The 23,308-nt window shown below is 36.0% G+C and overlaps 2 protein-coding genes and 1 pseudogene across 2 annotated transcripts; 1 reads left to right on the plus strand and 2 right to left on the minus strand.

The window, feature by feature from the left end:
- Nucleotides 1-2,585: 2,585 nt before the first annotated feature.
- On the minus strand, nucleotides 2,586-6,716 carry LOC120263488. The gene is made up of 4 exons (XM_039271407.1): nucleotides 6,522-6,716; nucleotides 3,626-4,238; nucleotides 3,260-3,527; nucleotides 2,586-2,850 (listed from the first exon to the last, which is right to left on the minus strand). Exons 1-4 carry the CDS (start codon nucleotides 6,652-6,654, stop codon nucleotides 2,800-2,802), a joined length of 1,065 nt encoding a protein of 354 aa, XP_039127341.1. The 5' UTR covers nucleotides 6,655-6,716; the 3' UTR covers nucleotides 2,586-2,799.
- Nucleotides 6,717-9,911: 3,195 nt separating this feature from the next.
- On the plus strand, nucleotides 9,912-13,787 carry LOC120263184 (annotated as a pseudogene).
- A 5,675-nt stretch (nucleotides 13,788-19,462) lies between these two features.
- Nucleotides 19,463-22,653, minus strand: LOC120262967 (psbP domain-containing protein 6, chloroplastic-like). Its single transcript, XM_039270886.1, has 3 exons — nucleotides 22,314-22,653; nucleotides 20,479-20,795; nucleotides 19,463-19,911 (listed from the first exon to the last, which is right to left on the minus strand). Exons 1-3 carry the CDS (start codon nucleotides 22,630-22,632, stop codon nucleotides 19,741-19,743), a joined length of 807 nt encoding a protein of 268 aa, XP_039126820.1. The 5' UTR covers nucleotides 22,633-22,653; the 3' UTR covers nucleotides 19,463-19,740.
- Nucleotides 22,654-23,308: the final 655 nt, after the last annotated feature.

Below are 23,308 nucleotides of genomic sequence, written 5' to 3' on the forward strand. Positions count from 1 at the left end.
ATTCCTTAACTCATTGAGTACATGCATATAAATATTTTAACTTAATATAGCTAACCAACTCCACATGCACGATATTCACCAACTTTCCACTAAATATCAAATACACACATCAAACTTATGAACTTCAACTCAGTAGTAATTATGTTTGCTAACATACATCCTTTAGATTAATATAACATCCAACTATACTCAGGCCTTATGCATTTTAACATTATTCCTCAAAATTTTAACAATTCTACAGCACAAGAATAATTTGATCTTCCGTATTTCACATACAGTGCTAAGAAAGCTCAAATTCAATAATCACAATCCAAATTCACCACAAGATATTCCAAAAGCTTAAGACAACATGTCCCAAGTCATTCTCATCACATCTATAGTCTAAAGCGGCCAAATTACGTCATTTTCAATCAATCAAAAGTTGAATTAGAATATGATAAAACCAGGAAAACAATTTCACCAACTTAATAAAAGCATTACGGTACCCATTTAGATCCGTGAAGTCAACATAACCCACTCACTAATTAGGCGATTAAACTCCAGTGGTGTTACTCCTCTAGCGGCTCCTTGTCTTGCAACAAGCCCTCACCACCTAATCAAAGCACACACACACACCCAAAAAAAAAAACAAACAAGAATTAAGCAAAGAAAACACAAGAATGAAACCCTAGGTTTAAGCATGCCATGCAACCCTAATTTGATCCTAGGGTTGGCTCAACAATAGGTTTCAAGGTCATCAATGAATTCTTAAAAGTTTGAGCTTTACTCTAAACCAAATAATCCAAAGAAATAATCAAGATCTATTTGTGCTACAGCAACTCCGAAAACAAGGAAGAAGAAGATCCAAGGATTTCACTAAATCAAAGTAATACAATGCAATCCAAACACTCCTCTCAAGTTCTAACCACAATAAGCAAGAAGAACAACAAGAATCAAGCTCTATTTTAAGCTCACACTCTAAACCTAGCTTCATTCATCCAAATAATGAAGAATGAGATAATGAGAGCTTACCTTGAGCAAAAAATGGATTGATCTTCAAACACCACTAGCAAACCAAAAGATCGACCAAACCAAAGCCCTTAATCTTCCAAAAAAATGACAAGGGATGAGAGGAGGAAAGAATAAGAGAGTGAGGAAGAAGAAACCCAAGAAAAAACACTCACAAAAAAACCTAAAAAGACCTCACATGCTCATGTGCGGCTTGGGGATGCAGCCCTCGCAGGAGGCCGCACACCCCAGCCCAAGGTGTGCGCCCGCACAGGAGGCTGCACACCCGCCAGGCCACGATGTGCGTCCTAGTGCGTTACAGCCTGTGCACAACCCACACAAACTCTATGCAACCTGTACACAACCCACACATGGTTTTTAGACTCCGACTACATGGTCCACACCCTCCGAAAAGCTCAATAAGCCACACCAAAGTTAAAACAAGAAGAACTCAACTAAAACATTGAGTCAACAACTTAGAAAAGACCGAAATCTCGCACTCTACACAAGAAAAAAGAAAACCAAAATACCACACTTTTCCCCGGTTCTCATTCCTATCTCTCTTTTTCTCATTCTCCCTTTTTCTCATTCCCATTCTACAATATAAACAGGTTCCTTAATGGCTTGGTAACAATTTTTCTTATTTTTGCAAATCTAAAAAATCACATGTTATAGAATCGAAAAAAAAAATCCATACATTCTTATTTTACAAAACTCAAAAACTATAAAAATTTTTTATACTTTTTCCTTTGTTTGCATATATATATATATATATATATATATGCATTTGTACGGTGTTGCATTGTACACAAAACCAAAGACTACCAAAAACTGACTTGTCCTGACAACCTCAAAGAAATCAAAGATGGAGGCGGGACTTTAGAAGGGGAGTTAGTAGGGTTTCGTTGAACTTGAAATTGTGGGGGTCTTGGCTTTGCTTTTGTTTGTGTTCTTTATTTTATTTTTTATTTTTTATTTTTTATTTTCTTTTTTTCCCTTGCATGGGTTGTCATTGTTATAAACCTTTTTTCCCCCTTGCATGGGTTGTCATTGTTGTAAACTTTTAATGTATGGTGGTGTGTAAAAAGAGAATAAATATGGTTGTACCTGTTGAAAGCATAAATATAATTGCGACAGAGCTATTATTGTTCAAAGACGTAAACAAATTTTTGACAAGAAAGGAATAAACAACCCAAAGACCCTGCTAAACCGTCAAGAGCATACACAAGCCTCGGTGGAGCAAGTGAAAACGAGACCCACATACACATGGGCGTTAAGCCTATCCGCACACAACCACGGCACACATCTCCCAAAAATATGACTTTAACCGAGAAAATCGAACTTTCATTACTCGATGAAAAACTCTATTGGCGGCCATAAACCAATAGATCATTTGATCGTTGGCAAAGACAAACAAATTTGGCTACATGACAAACATAAGGAAATACTTTGTCTTTACACCAAACCATACGGCATGCACCCCATGGCTTGGTAGAATTAATATTTCATTTCTCTGCTAAATTATTCAAATCTGATTCGAATCCAAGCCAAATTGCAAAACAGACCAGATCAACCTTGACCAGACCCAAATTGTAAACTTGAGAAAGAAAAAGGGCCATTCAAGCAGAAAGATGTTGAATTTGAGAATGTAAAATTATACAGGTGCAGCTTCGAACAAAATTATCCTAATAAATATAGGTCATTTGCACACAAAAGTATCCACTTAAAACATAATAAAGTTTTTAAATAAGAAATATTGTCTCTATTGTCTACCATAATTGGTAAACTTTATCATTACACAGGCTCCCCCAACTAATAGTTCTGCGAATGATCAAAGCTCAGAGGTTGCTGATATGATGGCGGCTGCACAGCAGAGATTACAGTCATTAAAATACAATTATTATTAAAAAAAGAGAAAAAGTTCTATGCGGTGGAGCTCTCATTAATGAATCATGAAGCCACAAATAATATCACATAGTAACCTTTATTCACTTCATGATCATTTTTTAATAGCTCACAAAGCTCTGTTGAAAAAGATACAAGAATACTTCAGGTATGAAATCTACCAGAAAATTCATTTTGCACTCTGAAAGACAACTATGTTCATTTTAGTGCTAAGATTAAAAAGGATTTTTTTCATAGCTCCGGACTATTCTTGCACTCTTTTCTTTGATTTGATGGCCACAATGAACATGTTAATGGGTTGAGAAAACAAAAGGCACCTTCACTTACCCAAAATCAAAAAAGATGTTTAAAGAATCAAAACCCTCACCTGGAAGACAGCGTGTCTGAAATGCTCATATGAGTGTGCATACAACATAGTAGGGCTTGGCCATTGCATATAGACGGTATCTCCAGAAGACTTGTTGCCGCCCGAAGCACAAAATGGGTTAATGATTGCTGGGTAACTCACAGAAGGTTGGACTCTTGGCAACTGAGCCAACTGAGGGAACCCTGCCTCGTACTGCAATAATGGAGGCTGGACCAGATTGGGTGCCCCCAAATTAAAATTCTGCCCATATGAGAGATTTCTTGCATACCTGCATGAGTATAAACACATCATCATTGCTTATCATATATACATAAAAAAAAGGAAAAATAAAAGGGCTGCAATTGAATAACTAACTGGGACTTTTACCTGTTGTAACTCCGATCATAATCTGGATCATGGCGGTCCTTCTCCCTGTCCCGGAAAATGGCTACTCTGGAAGCACCATCCTTCATGCAAGCCCTTTCACTCTCCTCAATCCAGGTTCGACAATATTCCTGCTCATCTGGATTTTCACACATACTTTTTTCATCTGGAGCAATCATACATAGACTTTCACCTTCAAGACCACTAGATGCACTAAAAATTCGAGCCCGAGCTTTGTCATATTCCTCCATCCTCTCTTCCATCGTTCTTGCAGGGTTTACCCTTCTACCCAATTCATCTGTGTCACCAGAGGAAGTTTTGTTTGGCCTTGTACGAATAGCAATCTTAACTTGCCCAATACTATCAATTTCAGATTGTTTTACAGGAATTTCTGAAAGGTAGACTGGTGGAAATCTGCTCTCCTGAGTTTTTATAGCTAATATCCTGCTAACCAAACCATCTGAAACATTATCTAGTGACATGGTCTGTAGGCCATAGTATTGAGCAACACGATGTGCTGCACACCGAAGATATGAAGTTGGAAAATGCTGAAATTCAAACTGATTCTGGCCAGGATTCTGCATGAACCTCTGAATGTCCAATTCCATACGCAACACTACAAGCAAAAAACAAATATTAGTTTTACTCACAAAACAAAAACAGTAACTTTATAATGGAGAACCTAATGAACACATTCCCAAGTCTGCTAGCAAGTCTCCATTGTATGCAATACAGGACTAGTGGCCATAAATCACAAGATGCATGCAAGCAATGGTGGTTTTAAGAGACAAAATAAAAGAAATCTATAGTGCTTGTACATACAAACTAACACTTCCAATGAAATATCCAAATATTAAACATGCTTTGTTTGAAACAAGGCTTATTTTTTCTCAACCTATTGATGCAAACAATTGAACCCATGAAACCAAATGGTAAATTTATAGGTAAAAAGAATTAATCATTGACAAGAAAAGAAAGAAAGGGAGAAGACTGATAAATCATTGAATCAAAGAGAATAAAAACTGGACCATGATGACCTTTTTCGTGCCAAAAACAAACATTCAGTTGTATCAAGCACCTGCACACAGCAGTATTCAGTTTAGTGGTATCAAAGTGTATAAAATTAACACTTCCATCGTTCAACATTCAAATGCCATTATAGCAAAATAGTGGTCCTCCTAATGATCTTCTAATGTTTGAAACATAGAGCTGGAATTTTCTTCTGCAGCTAGTACTTAGTAGCTTTATTATAGTGGAATATCTTAAGCACATTGTGGCATGCAACATATCTGATAGCCATTTGGAAGAAGAACGTATTGGTAGCAAAATCAAGCTTCTCTTTTGCCTTAAAACACAAACTGAATAAAATTCTAACAAATGTATAATAAATCAATTTCAATTACTCATATTCCTTAGAAAGGTCTTGCATCACGACAAATAAACATGGAACAAACGGTTCATATTCCTTCATCATATATCCAAAGCAAAACAGTAACAGGATGCAAACCAAAAATCCATGAAAATAACAGCTTCTACATTGACGAGGACTATAAATAGAATCTACATGCAACTCTATTGCAAGAAAATCAAGGACTTAAATCAGCATTTTTCTTACAAATGTCATTGGACAATATTGACAAGATTTATTTAACAATTCAAATGTCTATGTTACATAATTGAGGTATGGCACTACCAGATCAATCATCAATGAGGATAGCTTAAGAATGACATGCTAAGAATCATCACAAACACTTATCTTTGACAATTGGCAACCAGCAAAAAGAAACATCTTACGATGATTCTATGATTGACATGAATTAAAACTATAGCACGTATTGAATTTTTATTCTGTAACAATACTCCAGTTACCTTTAGAAAAAAGATTGGATGTAGCTGTTCGAGAGGATAAAAGGAATTTTCAAGTTATCTTAACACTTCAAATATGCAGAAGATACTCCAATTTCCATGCTACTCAGAATAAGCTACGTGACTTGAAGCATATATTAAAACTATTTTAGTTAGTTAGAGTTTGATATTAACAAAAGTTCAGTGTTCATTGACTGTTAAGATGGGATTCCAGATTTCTGGACATGTCTTAGGCGATCGTGATCATCCCCAGCACTAGACATATAAACAAACCTTGAACTTTATATACCTCTCAACATGTTATTTGGCTAGACTGTTTCTCTAGATAAAATTTATATCCTATCAATCTAACAAGATGGAAGTGAAATTACAACCTTCATATCTAGGCATGAAATATTTCAAATATAGGACGAATTCATAGATAAACTAAATACAACGTAATCAACAGCAAACACCATCAGCACAAGCAAATCATATTTGGATAAATCCAGTGACAAGAAACTAAAATCCATGCTAGAAACACCAAACCCAATTATCCACCAAATTCAAACCCAAGACACCACAAGTTCCCAGCTAATCCAGAACCTCTAAACCAAACAAATCAGTCCCTATTCACCGTATCAACTACAAAGACAAAACCATGAAGAAAATAGAGCAATCAGCAGCACAAGCAAATCATACTCGGAAAAATCCACTAGCAACTAAACTCCATTCCAGAAACACAGAAGTCAATGAATCAATTAAAGCCAAACCCTAGAAATCACGAATTCCCAGCTCATCCAGCAATCAAACACCACCAAAACAAATCCAACTAAAGCAATTCAAAGGGACAAAGCAAAGCAAACCCTAGATTACAAATCTCATCCTACCATCAAAACAAAACAAATCTAACAACAAGGATAGGGGAAAAAAGCAAGGGAACTAACAAACCCTAGACCACCAAAATTCGCACTCCAACAAGCAATTAAAACCCCAAACCAAACCAAATCTAATGCAAAGAAGAATAAGAAGAAGAAGGGCAAGAAAATCAAACCCGTGAGGCGGTGCCGAGGGTTCTGGAGAGCCTCGATGAGGAAGGGGTCAATCTGGTAAGCACCGGCCACCGTGGCACCACAAGCCTCCTCCTTCCTCTCTCCGGCAACGCTGTCTCTCGCCGGACACTCCATCACGCCGGCGGAGAGAAAGAGAAGGCTCCTCGCCGCGTGAGAAGACCTTCTCCGATCTCACCCTCGAAAGGATATATAGCAAAAGAGACGGGTTTGGTTGGATCAAAATAAAATAATAATAATAATAATAATAATATTAATATTAATATTAATATTAATTAAAAAACGGACGGTGAAGATGGATTGTTTAGTGTGAAAGGAGAAGATTGGAATGATCTGGGCCGTAGGATGGAGGGTAACGGGAGCGGTGCTGCTCTGGAATCTAGATCTGTTTTTATTACTGATATTTTATTGTTATTATTTTTTTGTGAAATTTATTTTATTATTATTTTTCTTTTTTTGTCCGGTTTTTATTGGGATTAGGATGTCGGCTTACGTGTTAAGATGGTCTAAGTGTGTGTGTGTGTTTTTTTTAATTTATTTTTAAATTTAGATTTGGTTTTTTTTGCAGCTTAAGTCTACGTTGGAAAACACTTCAGCAATGGAATAAAATAATAAAAGAAAATCTAAATCCTCACTTAGTAGCTTAAATTATATATCCATTAAAAAGCTAGTAAAAATTAGTATAGACTTTATGTATTTAAAAGTCATATGATTTATTTAAAATAAATAAAATAATATTAATTTATAAAGGCATCTCCAACCGAGCGTTGGATTTGAAACAAATTATTGGATTTGGCGCAGAGAAACTCCAATCAGGTCAGCCAAAATTAAAATTTTTTTTGCTACATTAGCGTTATGCTGTCATCAGTAGCAGTCGTTATTTTAATTTTTAATTTTTATTTTTTTAATTTGCTTTTGTTTTGATTTTTCGTATTTTTTTCTGTTTAATTTTTTTCTAATTTATATTTTTTTTGAATTTATATTTTTTATTTTATTTTTTGATTTTTCGGTTTTGATTTTTCTTTTTTTAATTCTTTTTAAATTTTAATTTTATTTCTTTACCATTTATATTTATAATTTTATATTTTAATTAAATTAATAACTTATAATTTAAGTTTATATTTTTTTTAATTAATAAGACATATGAAATTAAAGAAAATAATTTGCAAAATATAAATTCATTAAACTAACGAAAATTACATGAACGATAAGATAAAAACATAGAAAATAATCTTAAAACATACACTACTATCGATATAAAAAAAACTTTAACACCCAAAATAAAGTTCGAAGTAGATGGGGCTAATAATCTGACATGTTATCGCCACTTTCACCAATATTGCCGAAGATGTCATTAAACATATTAGATCCAGAAGGAGATGATTGTTGAAAATGCTCTCTTTTCTGTAAAATTTCTTATTGTTGTGCTTGTATACAAGCACGAATATTTGGATCAGTGATAGAATTCAAATCTCGCATCAAGATTTTGTCCTCAAATTTCATTTGTTGAAAAACAAGATTTTTACTCTGCATTTCTATGAACATTTGTCGATCTGCATTAGTCTTCTCTAACATCTCCATAATCTTAGAGTTATCATCTTTTAGACGACTAAGAGAAGTTGCCACTTCATCATCCATTTTTTTCTTCAGTTTGGCTTTCTTTTGTCCGATTGGCGTTCAGAAGGTGAGCCACCAACACTATCGTCTAAGTTAAGAGAAAATTGAGAAAGTCCAGGAGATTCTAGTGCTTGCGATTCTGGCGTGGGATTTTCAAATTCTGATGATAGATAATCAAATGCATGCTTTCGAGAAATTTGTCTAGATGTCATGACATTATCTTTAAACTTCTCAAAGTTCCTCACAATGTGCCTCACATGATCAAACTTAAACGCTTTCTTGTAGTTAGGATCATCCAAAAGCATCCCCTTTGCTCGATTCATCTATAAATGATTTCAGAGTTATATATTTGAAAAATATATAACCTTGTGAGGAATAAAATATATAAAATACTTACAAAATCATGGTCTGATGCACCACTTGGATTCAAATTTTTCACTTGTCGAAAACATCCGTTCAATTTTTTCACTTCCTTTTCTATTGTTTGCATTCAACATTGTAAAGACCGAGCAGAATGTTCCACCCAAGATTTATCTCTTGTCAAATTGTATTTTGTTTTTTTCCTCAATTTCGAGCCCATAATTGCTCTAAAGACTGGTTCGTACCAATAATGGGGGCTTGAGTCATTATCATGTAAATTTCACAAAGGTAGACATCTTCATATGGAGAGTATCCCGAACTACGAGATTGTTTAGACATTTTTTTCGTGGGTTACAATGAAAAAGAGATTTTTTTGATAATAATGGTTGAAATGAGAGATGACATGAAGTTGTTTATATAGACAACACAATAATTGAATAATGTGCTAGAATATAATCAATCTGAATAATGTGACACTTTCCAATGCCAAAAGATAAGCAAATTCAATAATGTGCCATCTTATCTTCTTATCAACGGTCGGATGGATTTCATCCTCATCAAAACCGTTGGATTTTAGTTCATCATATCAAACCCTATCTTATTACACTTTCCAATATAATAAAATAAGCAATTTAAATAAAGTGACACTTCCCAATGCAAGAAGATAAACAATTTGAATAATGAGACACTTCCCAATGCCAAAAGATAAGCAAACTCAATAATGCACCACCTTATCCTCTTATCAACCATCGGATGGATTTCATCCACATCAAAACCGTTGGATTTGAGTTCATCATATCAAACCCTATCTTATTACACTTTTCCAATACAATAAAATAAGCAATTTAAATAAAGTGACACTTCCCAATGCAAGAAGATAAACAATTTGAATAATGAGATATTTCCCAATGCCAAAAGATAAGCAAATTCAATAATGCACCACCTTATCTTCTTATCAACCGTCGGATGGATTTCATCCGCATCAAAACCGTTGGATTTGAGCTCAATTATCAAACTCTATCTTATTATACTTTTCAATACAATTAGATAAGAAATTTAAATAATGTGACACTTCCCAATGCAAGAAGATAAACAATTTGAATAATGTGACACTTCCCAATGTAAGAAGATAAGCAAATTCAATAATGCACCACCTTATCCTCTTATTAACCATCGGATGGATTTCATCCACATCAAAACCGTTGGATTTGAGTTCATCATATCAAACTTTTTTCTTATAAATTGACAATTCTATTGTTCTTTCCATCTATAAAGCCCATAAACATATACACAAAATGAGTTACAACATTGGAGGAGCGTCGAATACTGAAAATAACATATTGTTTTCATCATCTTCTGATGATGATGATGATGATGATGATGACAATATGTTATGGATGTATGATCTCTTTTCAATGGAAGAAGATGCAATGCATCGGGTTATTCAAAATAATAGCATGATATTAGAGTTAACTCTTAGTCATTTGAACAACCGTTGCTCCCATGGTAGCTCTATTCCAAGTCATGTTGTTATCAATCGTAGTCAAAAAGCGGCAGATCGCAATTTGTGGAATGATTACTTTTCGGAGAATCCACGATATAATGCTGAAATGTTTCATTGAAAATATCGGATGTCACAAAGTTTATTTCTTCGCATTGTTGAGGCAGTTAAGAACCATGATAGTTACTTTCAACAATGTTGTGATGGTCTTGGTCGAGATGGGTTATGTACTTTACAAAAAATTACTGCTACTTTTTGAATGTTGGCATATGGTTCACCTGTTGATGCTATAAACGAATATATCAAAATTGGTGAATCAACTGCAATTGAAAGCTTCAAAAGATTTTGTCAAGCCATCGTAGAGATTTTCACTAAGCAATATCTTTGATCACCTAATGCTAATGATATTGCAAGACTCTTATACATTGGAGAACAATGTGGCTTTCCAGGAATGTTAAGAAGTTTGGACTGCATGCATTGAAAGTGGAAAAATTGTCCCACTTCATTAGTTGGACAATATAGAGGACGGTATGGATGCCCAACCATTATTCTTGAAGCAGTAGCAGATTATGATCTTTGGATATAGCATGCTTATTTTGGTATGCCAGGCACCAACAATGACATAAACGTTTTAGAGCCTTCTAATTTGCTCTCCAACCTAACACAAGGTATTGCTCCTCCTGCTCATTATGGCATTCAAGGAAGATATTATTTAACTGATAATATATATCCAAAATGGTCTACTATTGTACAAACTATTCATCAATCACGAACTCTGAAGAAAAAATATTTTGCAATGACACAGGAAGTATGCCGAAAAGATGTCGAAAGAGCATTTGGTGTTCTACAATCTTGTTTTGCAATTGTGGGAGAGCCTGCATGGTTTTGGAGGAAAAATGTTTTACACGACATAATGACTGCATGCATTATAATGCACAACATGATAGTCAAGGATGAAGGAGATATCAATGCACCAATCATGGATGTAAGAGAAGTGGTGACCCCAGTAGTTGAATTGGTACAAGATGAAGATGCTCGATTTGAATAATTTGTTGGTCTTTACAGGCAAATTAAGGACAAAGACGCTCATATTGCACTTCTCAATGCATTGATTGAACATGTGTTACTCTAGTTTCCAATAATGTGTTGTTTTTACCAATGGTGTTTGTTTGTATGTTATGTTTTTATTAAGTAATTAATGCAATATTTGTTTTTGTATTTGTATTTTTTAACCAATTGGATTTTATTTTATATTTAATAAATATTTATAATAATTATAAAAATTAAAATCATATTTTAAATAGTATAATATTTAAACTCAATGGTTAAAAGTGGAAAAGATTTAAAGATGATTAAAATTGTTGATAGTATGAATATGTAAATTGTGAAATAAAAAGAATATTCTTAGAATATTTTATTTTAGAGTTAAAAATAGAAATGATGGTTGGAGAAACTTTCAATGTAGAAGCTGTATTTTTGAGTACTGAAGTGCCAAATATAGAGTTTTAGGGTTGGAGATGGCCTAAAAAAAGTGAAAATTGCCAAAGTTAGTTTTGAAACACAATGTTTTTCAAACCCCCAAAACATATAACAATGGTTAACAGAGTTAGTTTTGAATTTTATGGACAAAATTGCCCCTTGCATGGGAAGTTGTGGCACCTCAATCACCGGTTTGAGAGGAAGTGGGGGTTTTTCTTAGAGTAATCCCAAGAGACAACCATTATTGGAAGCGTATACGTTTTTTCTCTATTCGCCTCTTCAGCTTTTCAATTTCCAAAGTTGTCTCTACCTGAATATCCTCTATGATTTCAGCTTTTCTCTTTCCACCAGTGTCTCGAAAGAGAAGTCCCCCTAAGTATTCGGCATTTTATCAGTTTGCAGTCTAAAGTATTGAGTCGAGGTGGACGCCATTGAAGAAGTTGTGATTATGGTTTTATTTTAAACTATTCTGTTACAAAGAGAGATTTTTCAGTTTTTTTTGTGGTTTTGTTTTTCTTGGATGATATTAAAGTCTGCATGGAGATTTCTCGGCTATGGTTTTGTTAGTCTGCATGGGAAAATTTCTCAGCTAGAGTTTTGTTTTATTTTATATTTTTGTCTGTGTACACGATCAAAAGAGTTTTTCGATTATTATGATGTGTAATGTTTATAATGTACATTTTCTCTTTCATTTGATATGGTTGCAGTTTTACAAATGAGGTTTCCGTTTAAGAAATGATGTTTAGTTTAGAAAATTATGTCTCAATTTAAATATTGTGGTTTCCATTTAAGAAATAAGGTCTCTGTTTAATAAATGAGGTTTCCGTTTAAGAAATGATATTTAGTTTAGAAAATTATGTCTCAATTTAAATATTGTGGTTTTCCATTTAAGAAATAAGGTCTCCGTTTAATAATTGAGGTTTCCGTTTAAAAACATATCTTTCCGCTTAAGAATTTGTGAATATTGCTGAATGTATTGTTATTATCGCAGGCTTGTGATTATGGCAGTAAACCTAGTTAATGAGTGATGTTACTTGACACTAGTAGTAGAGACCGTGGCTGAATTGAAAGTTTACATAACCCCGTAACACTGGGAGATCATCCGAAGGATACCGTTTGCAGTATTCACTGAGCTGGAAGTTGTATTCCAAGAGAGGGTTCTTCTTGATTCTCTATTGCAAAGGTACGATAGCCGCACCAATAAATTCAGGATCGGAGCAAGCCTGCTGAGTTTCAAGCCTGAATATGTGGCTCTCGTTCTTGGTTTGTATTGTGATGGAGATGCAATCATGTTTCAGAAGAAGAAAACATGCTTAGCTTTCGAAGAGAGGTATTTATCGAAAACCTACGAGAGATACAGAGACTCCATCAAGAGAACTCTTGAGCAACTTGTTTGCCAGAGGGGAGAAGAAGAAAATTTTGTCATACTCCTGATCGTTGATTATGTCGATCGATGATCTACCTAGCAGTGGGGTGATACGCATGGGCGCAGCGACGCACAACTAGCTCATGGAGGACGTTCCACATGATGCCGCTCAAGTGCAAGCAAAGATGCGCTGGGAAGAAGACCAACATGGGGTACATTAAGGGTTGCTTGGTCGCACTAAATATCTGATCTTACGAGCTGACCGGTATCGAAAAGAAAATGTGTTTTGGCAAGACCCCAAGGATACTGTGTTATGGTGAAAATAGTTACAGGAAAGCAAGCGTCAATAGAAACCACGTTGTCATCTCTAGAAGGAAAGGAGATAAGAAATCATGAACTATGTGTTTAACAATAATAGTTAATGTTTAAATATATTCGTTAGCGTTTAACAATAGTAGTTTCTGTTTAAAATTATTCTTTAGTGTTTAAAAGTTTTGTTTTCTGTTTAAATATATGTGATACCGTTAAAATATATGAGTTAAATGTTTAAAAATTTTGTTATTATTTAAATTGAATAATTTCGCTAAGATTTTTTGTTTACATATATGTTAGTTTCCTAAGCTGGTCACGGCGAATACTGATGAAGATATATTTGTTCGGGCCATCCACCGAGGGGATGCTATTGCTTCGGAACCACTTGCTCGAAGGCAAAATGAGAGCCCAACCTTTTCCGTGCTCGCTCAACACCGGTCCCCTACCTCCAGCCCAACGCGCACACGTATTCCTTGGCACCGGAGAAGCCCCTCTACCCCACCCAACGGCAACAGCCCCCCAGACCATGACAGTCCCAACGATCGCCACAGCCCCCCTACCGCTGCAGCCTCCCCAACGGCAATAGGTGACGATGTCACTGTAACTCTTCTATAGGAGTGCCAAATATTGATGACCGAGTTCCCTCATCTTGTCCCCTCGATAAGGACAGTCACAATCGAATGGGCCATCCATAAAAACAAATGAAGTACCCAGCACGGGCGTCAGTGGGATGGCCTCGGATTTTGATGATGAGGACGTCATAGGGATGGCTATTCAAAGACGGCCACGTTTGAAGAGGCTTGCGAAAAAGAGAAAAACAATAATCCCTCTCTCTCCAACACCGGCTGACAATGAAACAATAGAAGCACCATCGACGGTTGACAAGATCGTTGAGTCTGTTGCCGTTGATGAAATAATAGCCGTCTCGGTGGAACTAGCGGACGACAATTTCGTATCAAAGGTAGAAACAATCCCTCAATAACAAAGAAGCAGCAAAGGATATGTCTCCCGTTGATGCTATTGCCGTGGCTGCACTTAACAAGATCGTTAACTCTATTGTCAACGAAATCCCCATCTCGGTGGAAGCGATGGATGACAATACCGCATCAAAGGTAGACACAATCTCTCAACAACAAGAAGTAGCTAAGGATGGGACTCTGGTTGATGTTGTCATCGTACCCGCATTGAAGGAAGATGATGCTGGTGCTGAACTCCAACAACCGTCAACAACAGTGCCGCATGATGAAAACAAAAGTAATGTTGACGAGGGGCAAGGGAACTTCAACGAAAAACAACGATTGTTGTTAACATTGACAATATGGTCCTTGCCAACCAACAATACGAAAAAGTGAGGAAGAACTTCGTTCCGAAGAAGAAAAGATACCCCAGACAATCGCGCCTTGACAAATTCTAGCGGGAATTAATAAGGATCTTACTCAACTGTTGTATGTACTCGTAAGTATGAAGTTTTTATGTTATAGTTTAAATATATATATATATATATATATGTTTCCGGGTAAATTTTTTGATAGGGTACCAAACTATGGCCCATTTTCATTTTGGGGATCCAGACTTTAATTTGAATCAAAATGGTTACCCAATTTTAATTTTGTTTCACTGGATGGTCACCGGAGAAATTTTGACCTATTTTTGATGATCTGATATTATAAATTTCTATTAACATCTGAAATGAAATTGTCAATTGGGTGGATAGTGTGCCATGCATATGTTGACAAAGAATTTTTGGCATTTATATCATTAAAAAAATAGCTTGGAATCTCTCGGGTAACCAACCTGTAAAACAAAATTGGAATTGAGTAACCATTTTGATTCAAATTGAAGTTCAGACCTCCTAAAAAATTAACCCATATGTTTCCATTTAAGTTTTGTAATTTCTGTTTAAATATTAGTGTTATCATTTAAAGTTATGATTTACCGTTTAACTTTATCTGTTTCTATTTAAATATTTATGTTATTGTTTAAACTTATATATTTTCCACTTAACTATTTGTGTTTTTGTTTAACTATATATGTTACTGTTTAACCTCAGCACTGTCATCTGGAAGAATGACTCTGTCAACACCACATGAGCCAGACTATTCACGCTGTTTGACAGGAAGAAAATGGTGACAGACGATGTGATTGACGCGTTCATATGCATGATTCAAAAGTCTCTGAACAGAGTACCATATCCATATAAGAAGCGCGCATGCATCACACGACCACTGGAACTATTTATGTCGAAGCAGGAAGACGCGTTGGACACAATTTTTGCTATGATCGGACATGTCGTGCGTAACTCTGCATGATGTTGACATAGTCATCCTCCCAAAAATCATGAATGGCCACTTCCATGTCATGGTTCTTGATAATAATAAACAAAAATGCAGGCATTATTCTTCATGCCAAAGTGACGAGAACGACAGAGACGCGTTTGAAATGGTATGTTTTTGATAAATAGTACTTTACTAATCGGGATTCTAACCTCAAATTTTATATCTCGACAGTGGAAACTATTAGACTATTGTGTCGATATGGAGTTTGGCGAGACGGTGACTCTAAAATACCCGCTAGTTCACGACACTGAAACCCCACGATAAAAGCTAGGAAGTGTCGACTACGGCGTCTATGTCATGCGGTTTATCGAATAATTACTTAACGATGAAAAGCTATGGCTACTACAAACGGTCGTCCCTTATTTGAGATTAAAGTATGTTGCCCGCATACTTATGGAAGGGAGCGCAGTCGGCATCACTGAGAAAGGCGGTTCGTCGACTGGGGAGAAACAGAGTTGACCTGATATTGTTTTCAAATGTAAAACAGTTTTGTCATTATAATTTAAATTCTAATCATTGTTTTCCACTAACGTGGCAAAGTTTTTCATGTAAATATACTTGTGTTCGTTTAATACATGTATACTTGACTTTCTTTGTATAACTTTGAATTTTAATGTTTAAATATCAAAATAACTATTTAAAGATCAATGAACGACACGTAAATGAGATTGTTTCTGTTTAAATTTTTGTTTATTTACAATGCCTAGTCGGCAATAATTTTGTTACAAGGCCGACGATTATAACCGGACGCATGGCAGCGGCTGCAACGTAACTCGTGGACCTCGAACGGTTGAAACTCGATCCTCTTCCGTCTACGATGCCCAAGTTGCCTTCTCGTGACAGGCGAACCCAAACACAATTCTCGATTGTCGTCCGTAGGCTTGTCATGGTCGGGTATGGGGAAAATAGCTTCTTTATACGCCAATTTGTAATTGTCGATGGTGAAGTAGTTGCTAATATATCGATGAATGTTGGTGTCTAGTTGCATTATTGCAGCACATGCATGTTTGCACAGGGATATCATAAACTTGTCATCTGCGACATGAGCAAGTTTTACGCGATAGATCTACGGAGTTGCTGCTCTAGTCAATCACTTCATAATGCTCATTGACACAATGACCAACATAAAGATTTGGCTTTCCGTAATAAGTATCCCTATCTTCGAATGTATGTCAGGCCATAAGTAGGTATCACATTTGTTCACTTGTTCACGGTGGATGCATAACATGCGCATCAGCTTGAACCTGTATGACGTAGAACATATATTCTTAAACACTGTTAAGCTAAGACACTTAAATTTAAATGGAAACATACATTTTTAAATGATAAGAAACTATATTAAGCGATTACCTTTATAGTTAAATATAAACAACATTATTTAATCAGAAACAATTATGTTTAAAGATAAGAACCATTTTTAAGCGTTACAGAAAATCAACATTCAAATACCGTATGGAGTCAACCATTTTTGTCACCGATAAATGTTGAGCCTTTTTTATCCACGCATTGAACTAATCTGCGACATTTGAATACATTTCGCCCCAACGTTCACCTTTGAATAGATAATTCCACCAATGTGGCATATCTGATTTATAAATCAACCAGTGATATACTTCGGGTAATATGGCGCGCAGTTTATTCACGGTATCATCGAATTCTTTAGCCGTGAATGCCCACGCAATAAGAAAGTATATGGACCAGCACTCCTCCCTCAATGCCTTCCCAAGTCTGGCATTGGTTTTATTAAAATTGGCCTCCAAATGTCAAAGGCAATATACATGTGGGGAAGAAGAGAAGACTTTTGCAATGGCGTTCACAAGGCCTTTAGACCTGTCCGACACGAATGTAATTATCTATTCATAATCTCCTTCATCGTATAAAGCATCACCTAACTTGGAAATAAACCACGTCCAATTTTCATCAGTCTCGTTGTCGACAATACCGAAAGCGATGTGGAAAAAACCATTATTTTCATCTTTGCCTGTGGCACCCAATAGAGTACGCCGATACTTTCCAAGGAGGTGAGTACCATCGAGAAACAGCAGCGGCCTACAAGCCCTTTTGAATCCCACAATACACACATTGAAAGAAAAGAATACACATTTAAAATGCTCACCGTCTCTTTCCATAATCACAATGCTGTCGAGGTTTATCTCAACCACCTTATCCACGTACCAAAGCAACAAATCGTAACTGGAGACGTCGCTGCCATCGAGGATCATCCGGGCATGCTTTTTTCCCAACCAAGCTTGCTTATATGGAATGTGGATACCATGTTCCCGTAACATGTCCTTCTGAATATCAATGGCCTTGTACAAGGGTTACTCCTTGAGCTTCTGAATGACTCATGTGCTTAACCATTTTTTGGACGCTTTCGGATATGACACCAATCCAATTCCACCACCGCAAGTGTGTATTGGGTGCATTGTTTTGATTCTGAAAGTATTCTTATTATATTCCTTCGATGCTTGAAGGCGCCATGGACAACCAACGACAACGCATTCTACAGTCACCCGGTGTTTTTTATTCTTTATGAATTTGAAGTCAAAATTCCATTTGCTAGCAAAATTAAGAAGTGCGTCTCTGAAATTTTCAACGCTTCCAAAACATTGTTTGATATTCAACGACAACACCTCGAAATGATCTGATGAGGAAGAAAGGCATTACACATTATCAGAGTTGCCATGAGGTCGAACGGATACACTCGCAGAATCCGAATTCCTGCCAACACTTCAGTTTAAGCAAAAAACATCAATATTTTAAGCGGAAACACAAAAGTTTAAATGGAAACTAGATAATTTAAACGGTAAAATAGTATTTTAAATGGAAACAAAAAAACTTAAACATAAAAGAATATTGGTAAAGGGAAAATGAACAATTTTAAACGGAAACTGGACAACCTTAAATGGAAACTGGGATGGGAAATGGGTAACAAAGCAAAGCTTATGGTTTTGCTTTGTTTCATGCAGAAACATATGGTTTAAGTGGAAACCGAATTATTTAAGGGAAAAGATATGATTTTAAGCAGGCACTAGGATAATTAAGCAATAATTAACTTTTACAATTATGTAAACATAAAATATAAAAGAGAAGTACTTTATAACGAGAAGAAATTGTTTCAGTAGGATGCGACAATGGCACATCATCTGTCTCAACCACAAGATCGACTGTAGCGCATTTGAATAGGGAGGAAACGTGACACATGCGCTAGAAGTCAATCTCATTTTCTATCGGACAAACCGTTTTATGTCCATCGGGTGTGACAAACTTCACCCTGACAAGGGAAAACATCCAGACCCCATCGCTCACATATCTCCGCTAACACTGATTCCCAAAAAGTCAGCGTCGTTAACACTAACACTCATCCCTCCCCGTTGTATCTAGCAATAGCATAAAAACTCTCCATAATAAACCTGCATTTTTATAAATTGTTACTCTCTCTCTCGCAGGATGATCAATGCGAGGGAAAGGAAGAAATTCTCACCTTATTGGCAATCGGCAGAACTCCAACAATCCAAGGTGATGAGTCTTCTTCCAAACTTTATTTGAGAAAACAAATGCAAAAATAATGCAAAAAGATATGCAAAAAAATTTAACAAAAACTTTGCAGGGGTTGTTTGGAAAGTTTTAGAATTCATGAGAGCTAAACAATAATTTAAATAATATGAATTTAGATTTCAGTAGAATTAAAGAAAAAAAATTCTTAATCATAACGTATTATATATTTGGTAAGGGAGTGAATGAGGTATTATTTCGGTATTTGGAGGATTAAAAGAAAATATACAAACATACACATAAGAATTTTAGAATCCAATCTCTAAACCAGAATGCAAAAAATTAATTATTCTATATGCATTAGGCATATATGAGATAAAACCCTTAAAAATTAGGGTTTAAAAATACACCCTCAAATGTAAGTATTAAACTCAATTCCACTGTATGACTCAAGAATAAAATTGAAATATAATTTTCTTTTATACAAAATCAACAAACGACAAAACAAAATATAAACGGATATAGAAGTGCACCAATTACGGTGGCTTCACTGGCTTCAAAAAGTAAAATGTAATATGAGAGATTCGAACTCGAAACTCTCAATCACAAGCACAAGCACAGGTAACTATCTACCCCTGTTGAAACAGAATAACATAAAATAAAAAATAGATAAATATTATGATTAATATCAGCTCTTAATTTGCTTTGCCTCTTTGAACACTCTGTACAAACTGCTACTATACTTGGAAGGAATCCAACATGGCTTTCAGAGTCTTTTGAGAGGATGGCCATTGCTTGTCATTGGCACTGGCTACAAACAGAACAACTGTGCTTCCCTTGGCAGTAGCTTTCGCCAAATTATGTGATCCCGTCAATGCAAATGGAGTTTCGAGCACATAGGTGTAATACTGCATTTACCAACAAGAACATGTTTAGAAACCAACCATAAGAAACAGAATCATCCTTTCAAACATAGCATAATAGTTTGGAGAGGAAATTCAAACGAACCAATCTGATTTTTAGAAAAATTTGCATGAGCAACATTTTACCACAAAAGCTTGCAAACTGATACACTAAACATTGCATGAATGCAAAAGTTAGAGATAAACCAATATGAAGTGTTTTAGTATCAGACTACAAAGTTGCAAATGTTTAATAAATGAATCAGTTCAAAGCATAAGCAGTAATCGCAAAAAATTGTTGTTTGAATTGCGGTATCACTGTCAAATGTGATTAAGTGCTTGGATCCCATCAGTTGCGTTAAAGATATCTAAGGTATGTGCAAGAAAATTATATACGGGACCATGCCAACACAGTGAGAAGTCAATATGGCAATCTCTGGAAGTATACCCAAATAGTGGAGCATAAGATATGACTAACAGGTGAATCCATAAAGTGTGCTTCAAAAAGGACAAGGAGAATATATATCTGCTAGGATGAATTGAAGAATAAAAGTTCAATCAGTTGAAAGTTACCGTCTGATCACCCTTTTTTTCAATGGATGTTTCAAGTAGTTCATCTTGGTCAAATGTATTTCCAGTGACAAAGGGGCCAAGAGATGCAATCAGCTTCTCCGGGCTGCCAATATCTTCAATGGTGGCATTTGGTTTGTTAGTTAGACGTATCAAAGGTGATGCTACCACCTGAATCTTTCCTTGGTTCTCATCTTCAAATTTAACCTCAACCCAAGGTTCAGCACACTTTGGTTGACAATAGTTTCCAGAAAGGATGTTTGCAACTCGTGCTTGTTTCCAAGTTGATGGAAGAATGAATTCATATGGCTCCACATTACCTAAGCCATTAGAATGTGAACATGCATTATAAAACATATGACTGTACGGGAAGAGCTTGAGAATAGAAAGCGATTGTTAGCAATAAATACATTAATGCTATATAACCTACATCCAGTGAATGGCTTGAGCTCACAACAACACAAATTTTAATGCCTAGGAGTGAGCAAGTAAATTGATCCATAAAATATTTTATCCTCAATATTCAACTAAACGCATGGTTGCAAGACTAGCCTTCATCATCTTCTAAAACATATACTGGTTCAAAGGAACAGTACCATTCTCCCCTCGCATCCACAGTTTCACATTCACATGAGACTCAATTGCATCATTTTTCACTTGGGCATTGCACTGTGTAACAGAAATATAGTCCATAAACGCATAATGGATGACATACTGAAAACTTTAATAGCATAATATATTTACAAATAATACACGAAATGAATGGCTTTTGTGGATATAGAATGGATTTTATGACTATAGGAATAGTAAATTTAGAAATTGAAAGATCTAGCGAAGCCAAAATAGAAAAATAGATATTTAAAAAAATCTCCTAACAGTAAGTATGAAATGAATGTTTTGTACAAAAGAATACTTCGTATTTGGATTAGTGTTAGTGACATCATGGACAAGTGTTACTCTGCTTCCACATCCTCCAAACATTCTGTGATGGTTTTTCTAGCTAACTAACCGATAAGTTGTGCAAATTATTTGTGTTTGTAAGCCAAGAAAATCAACAGAAACACAGCAAATAGCAGCAGCCAACAAACATTCAAATCCAAGTGATCAAGCAATGTCAGTCACACAAAGTTCGCCAAATGTATTATGTTAATTGACGAAATGAATATACACATAGTCACATATTCCACATAATTAAACATTGATTATACTTCTGCTAACCCACAAATCCCTGAATAGGTTTCTATACATGACACAGCATTCTTGTAAAAGTGTGCATTTTCCAACACAAGGACAGGAATCCAATAAAATGCATACCACCCTCAGTCCTAACTCTGAATCAAAGCATGCCTCTTGCGGGTGACCACAAACACACATTTCACAGAATCAAACAAAAACCAATTATACTTCTAGTCATCCACAAATAACTGAAAAGTTTTACATACAGGACACAGCATTATTTTATCGGTCGCACATCTCCAATACAACAAGGACAGTATTTCAATAAAATCCACACACGAATACAGCATTGCTGCAACATTTGTGCGAACTTGTTCCATAGAACTGTTTCTCCAGAAAAGCACCATTCTTAGCTTCATTTTTAATTAGACACTACATCAATCTAGGAAATATCTCCAAACTATATCCTTCGTTCATTTCGAATTTCAAGGGATTATGCAAAAAATGCAACTTTCCCATGATAAACACCATATCACAACACACACAAACATTGTTTCACAGATCCTCAATTCTAAAAGCAACAGCATATGCGCGTATCCCAGGAAAAAAAGACAAGTAAATCAACCAATTACTAGATCAATTGAATTTCTTCAGAAATTTACCAGCTCGGAGAGCAGGGGTATCCTTGGGCGAGGCTTTGAAGATCACGAAGGAAGGATCGGAAGGGAAAGGCGGCAAATAAGACCCAACCTCGACTTCCCGGGCTTCTGAAGCCAGCGGTTCTCTCCATAGTGCGGCGAGAAGCGCGATGCCGCCGATGAAGTCCCTCCTGCGAGAGACTTGGGCGCAGTGCTGGATCGTAGAGTCCTTGGAGGAGACGCGGTGCTGAGAGACGACTAGGGTTAGGGATTCGGGAATCGAGGATCGAGGAGACGAGGAGAGAAGGGGGTAGATGGGAGCTGCGGACGCGGTGGTCGCCATGAAAACTCGCTGGAGCTTTCTCTGGATTAGATTCCCGCTCTTATCCATATCATTTAATAGGAATTTTTTTGCATATATACCCTGATAAATTGTTCAAATTAAATACATGTTCATTTCTTCTAGAGTTTTTTTTTTTTGAAATATGTGTGTGTTTTTTCCCATACATTGGATATTTTATAACTTGTCTAGTTTCAAAACCAGGGAAAGCCTTGGTTTTCTTATGTTCACCACTGTTCATGCAGCTATGTATATAATTTTGTAATTATGTATAATGATGCATAACTCTCGAAACAGACACTTCTATGATTTTGGAACCAAGGAAGATGACTTTGTGATGGTTTCAGTAGGGGTGTGATATGCTAATATCATTCAAAAACTCACTCAAGATTTGAACACGCAGTCAAGCATCAAGAGAAATAAGACAAGCAAATTGGTAACCCGGGTTCGTGAAAACCTTTTCCTACATCCGGGAGTTGACCCGGAGAAACGATCCACTAAAGAGGTATAAGAACAAAAGTACGACACTCTCACTCTCTCACTCTAAAGAATATCCTCCGAGATTGCTGACGGCCACACACTCAACTCTCACCGAAGAGTCTCTCACTTGTTGGCTCATCCTAAATCTTCAAGCATGATCTCTTATATAGACGCACGGACGTCTAATAAAGTTACCTCT

Source organism: Dioscorea cayenensis, chromosome 6 (genome assembly GCF_009730915.1).
Source record: "Dioscorea cayenensis subsp. rotundata cultivar TDr96_F1 chromosome 6, TDr96_F1_v2_PseudoChromosome.rev07_lg8_w22 25.fasta, whole genome shotgun sequence".
In the NCBI taxonomy this organism is placed as follows: domain Eukaryota; kingdom Viridiplantae; phylum Streptophyta; class Magnoliopsida; order Dioscoreales; family Dioscoreaceae; genus Dioscorea; species Dioscorea cayenensis.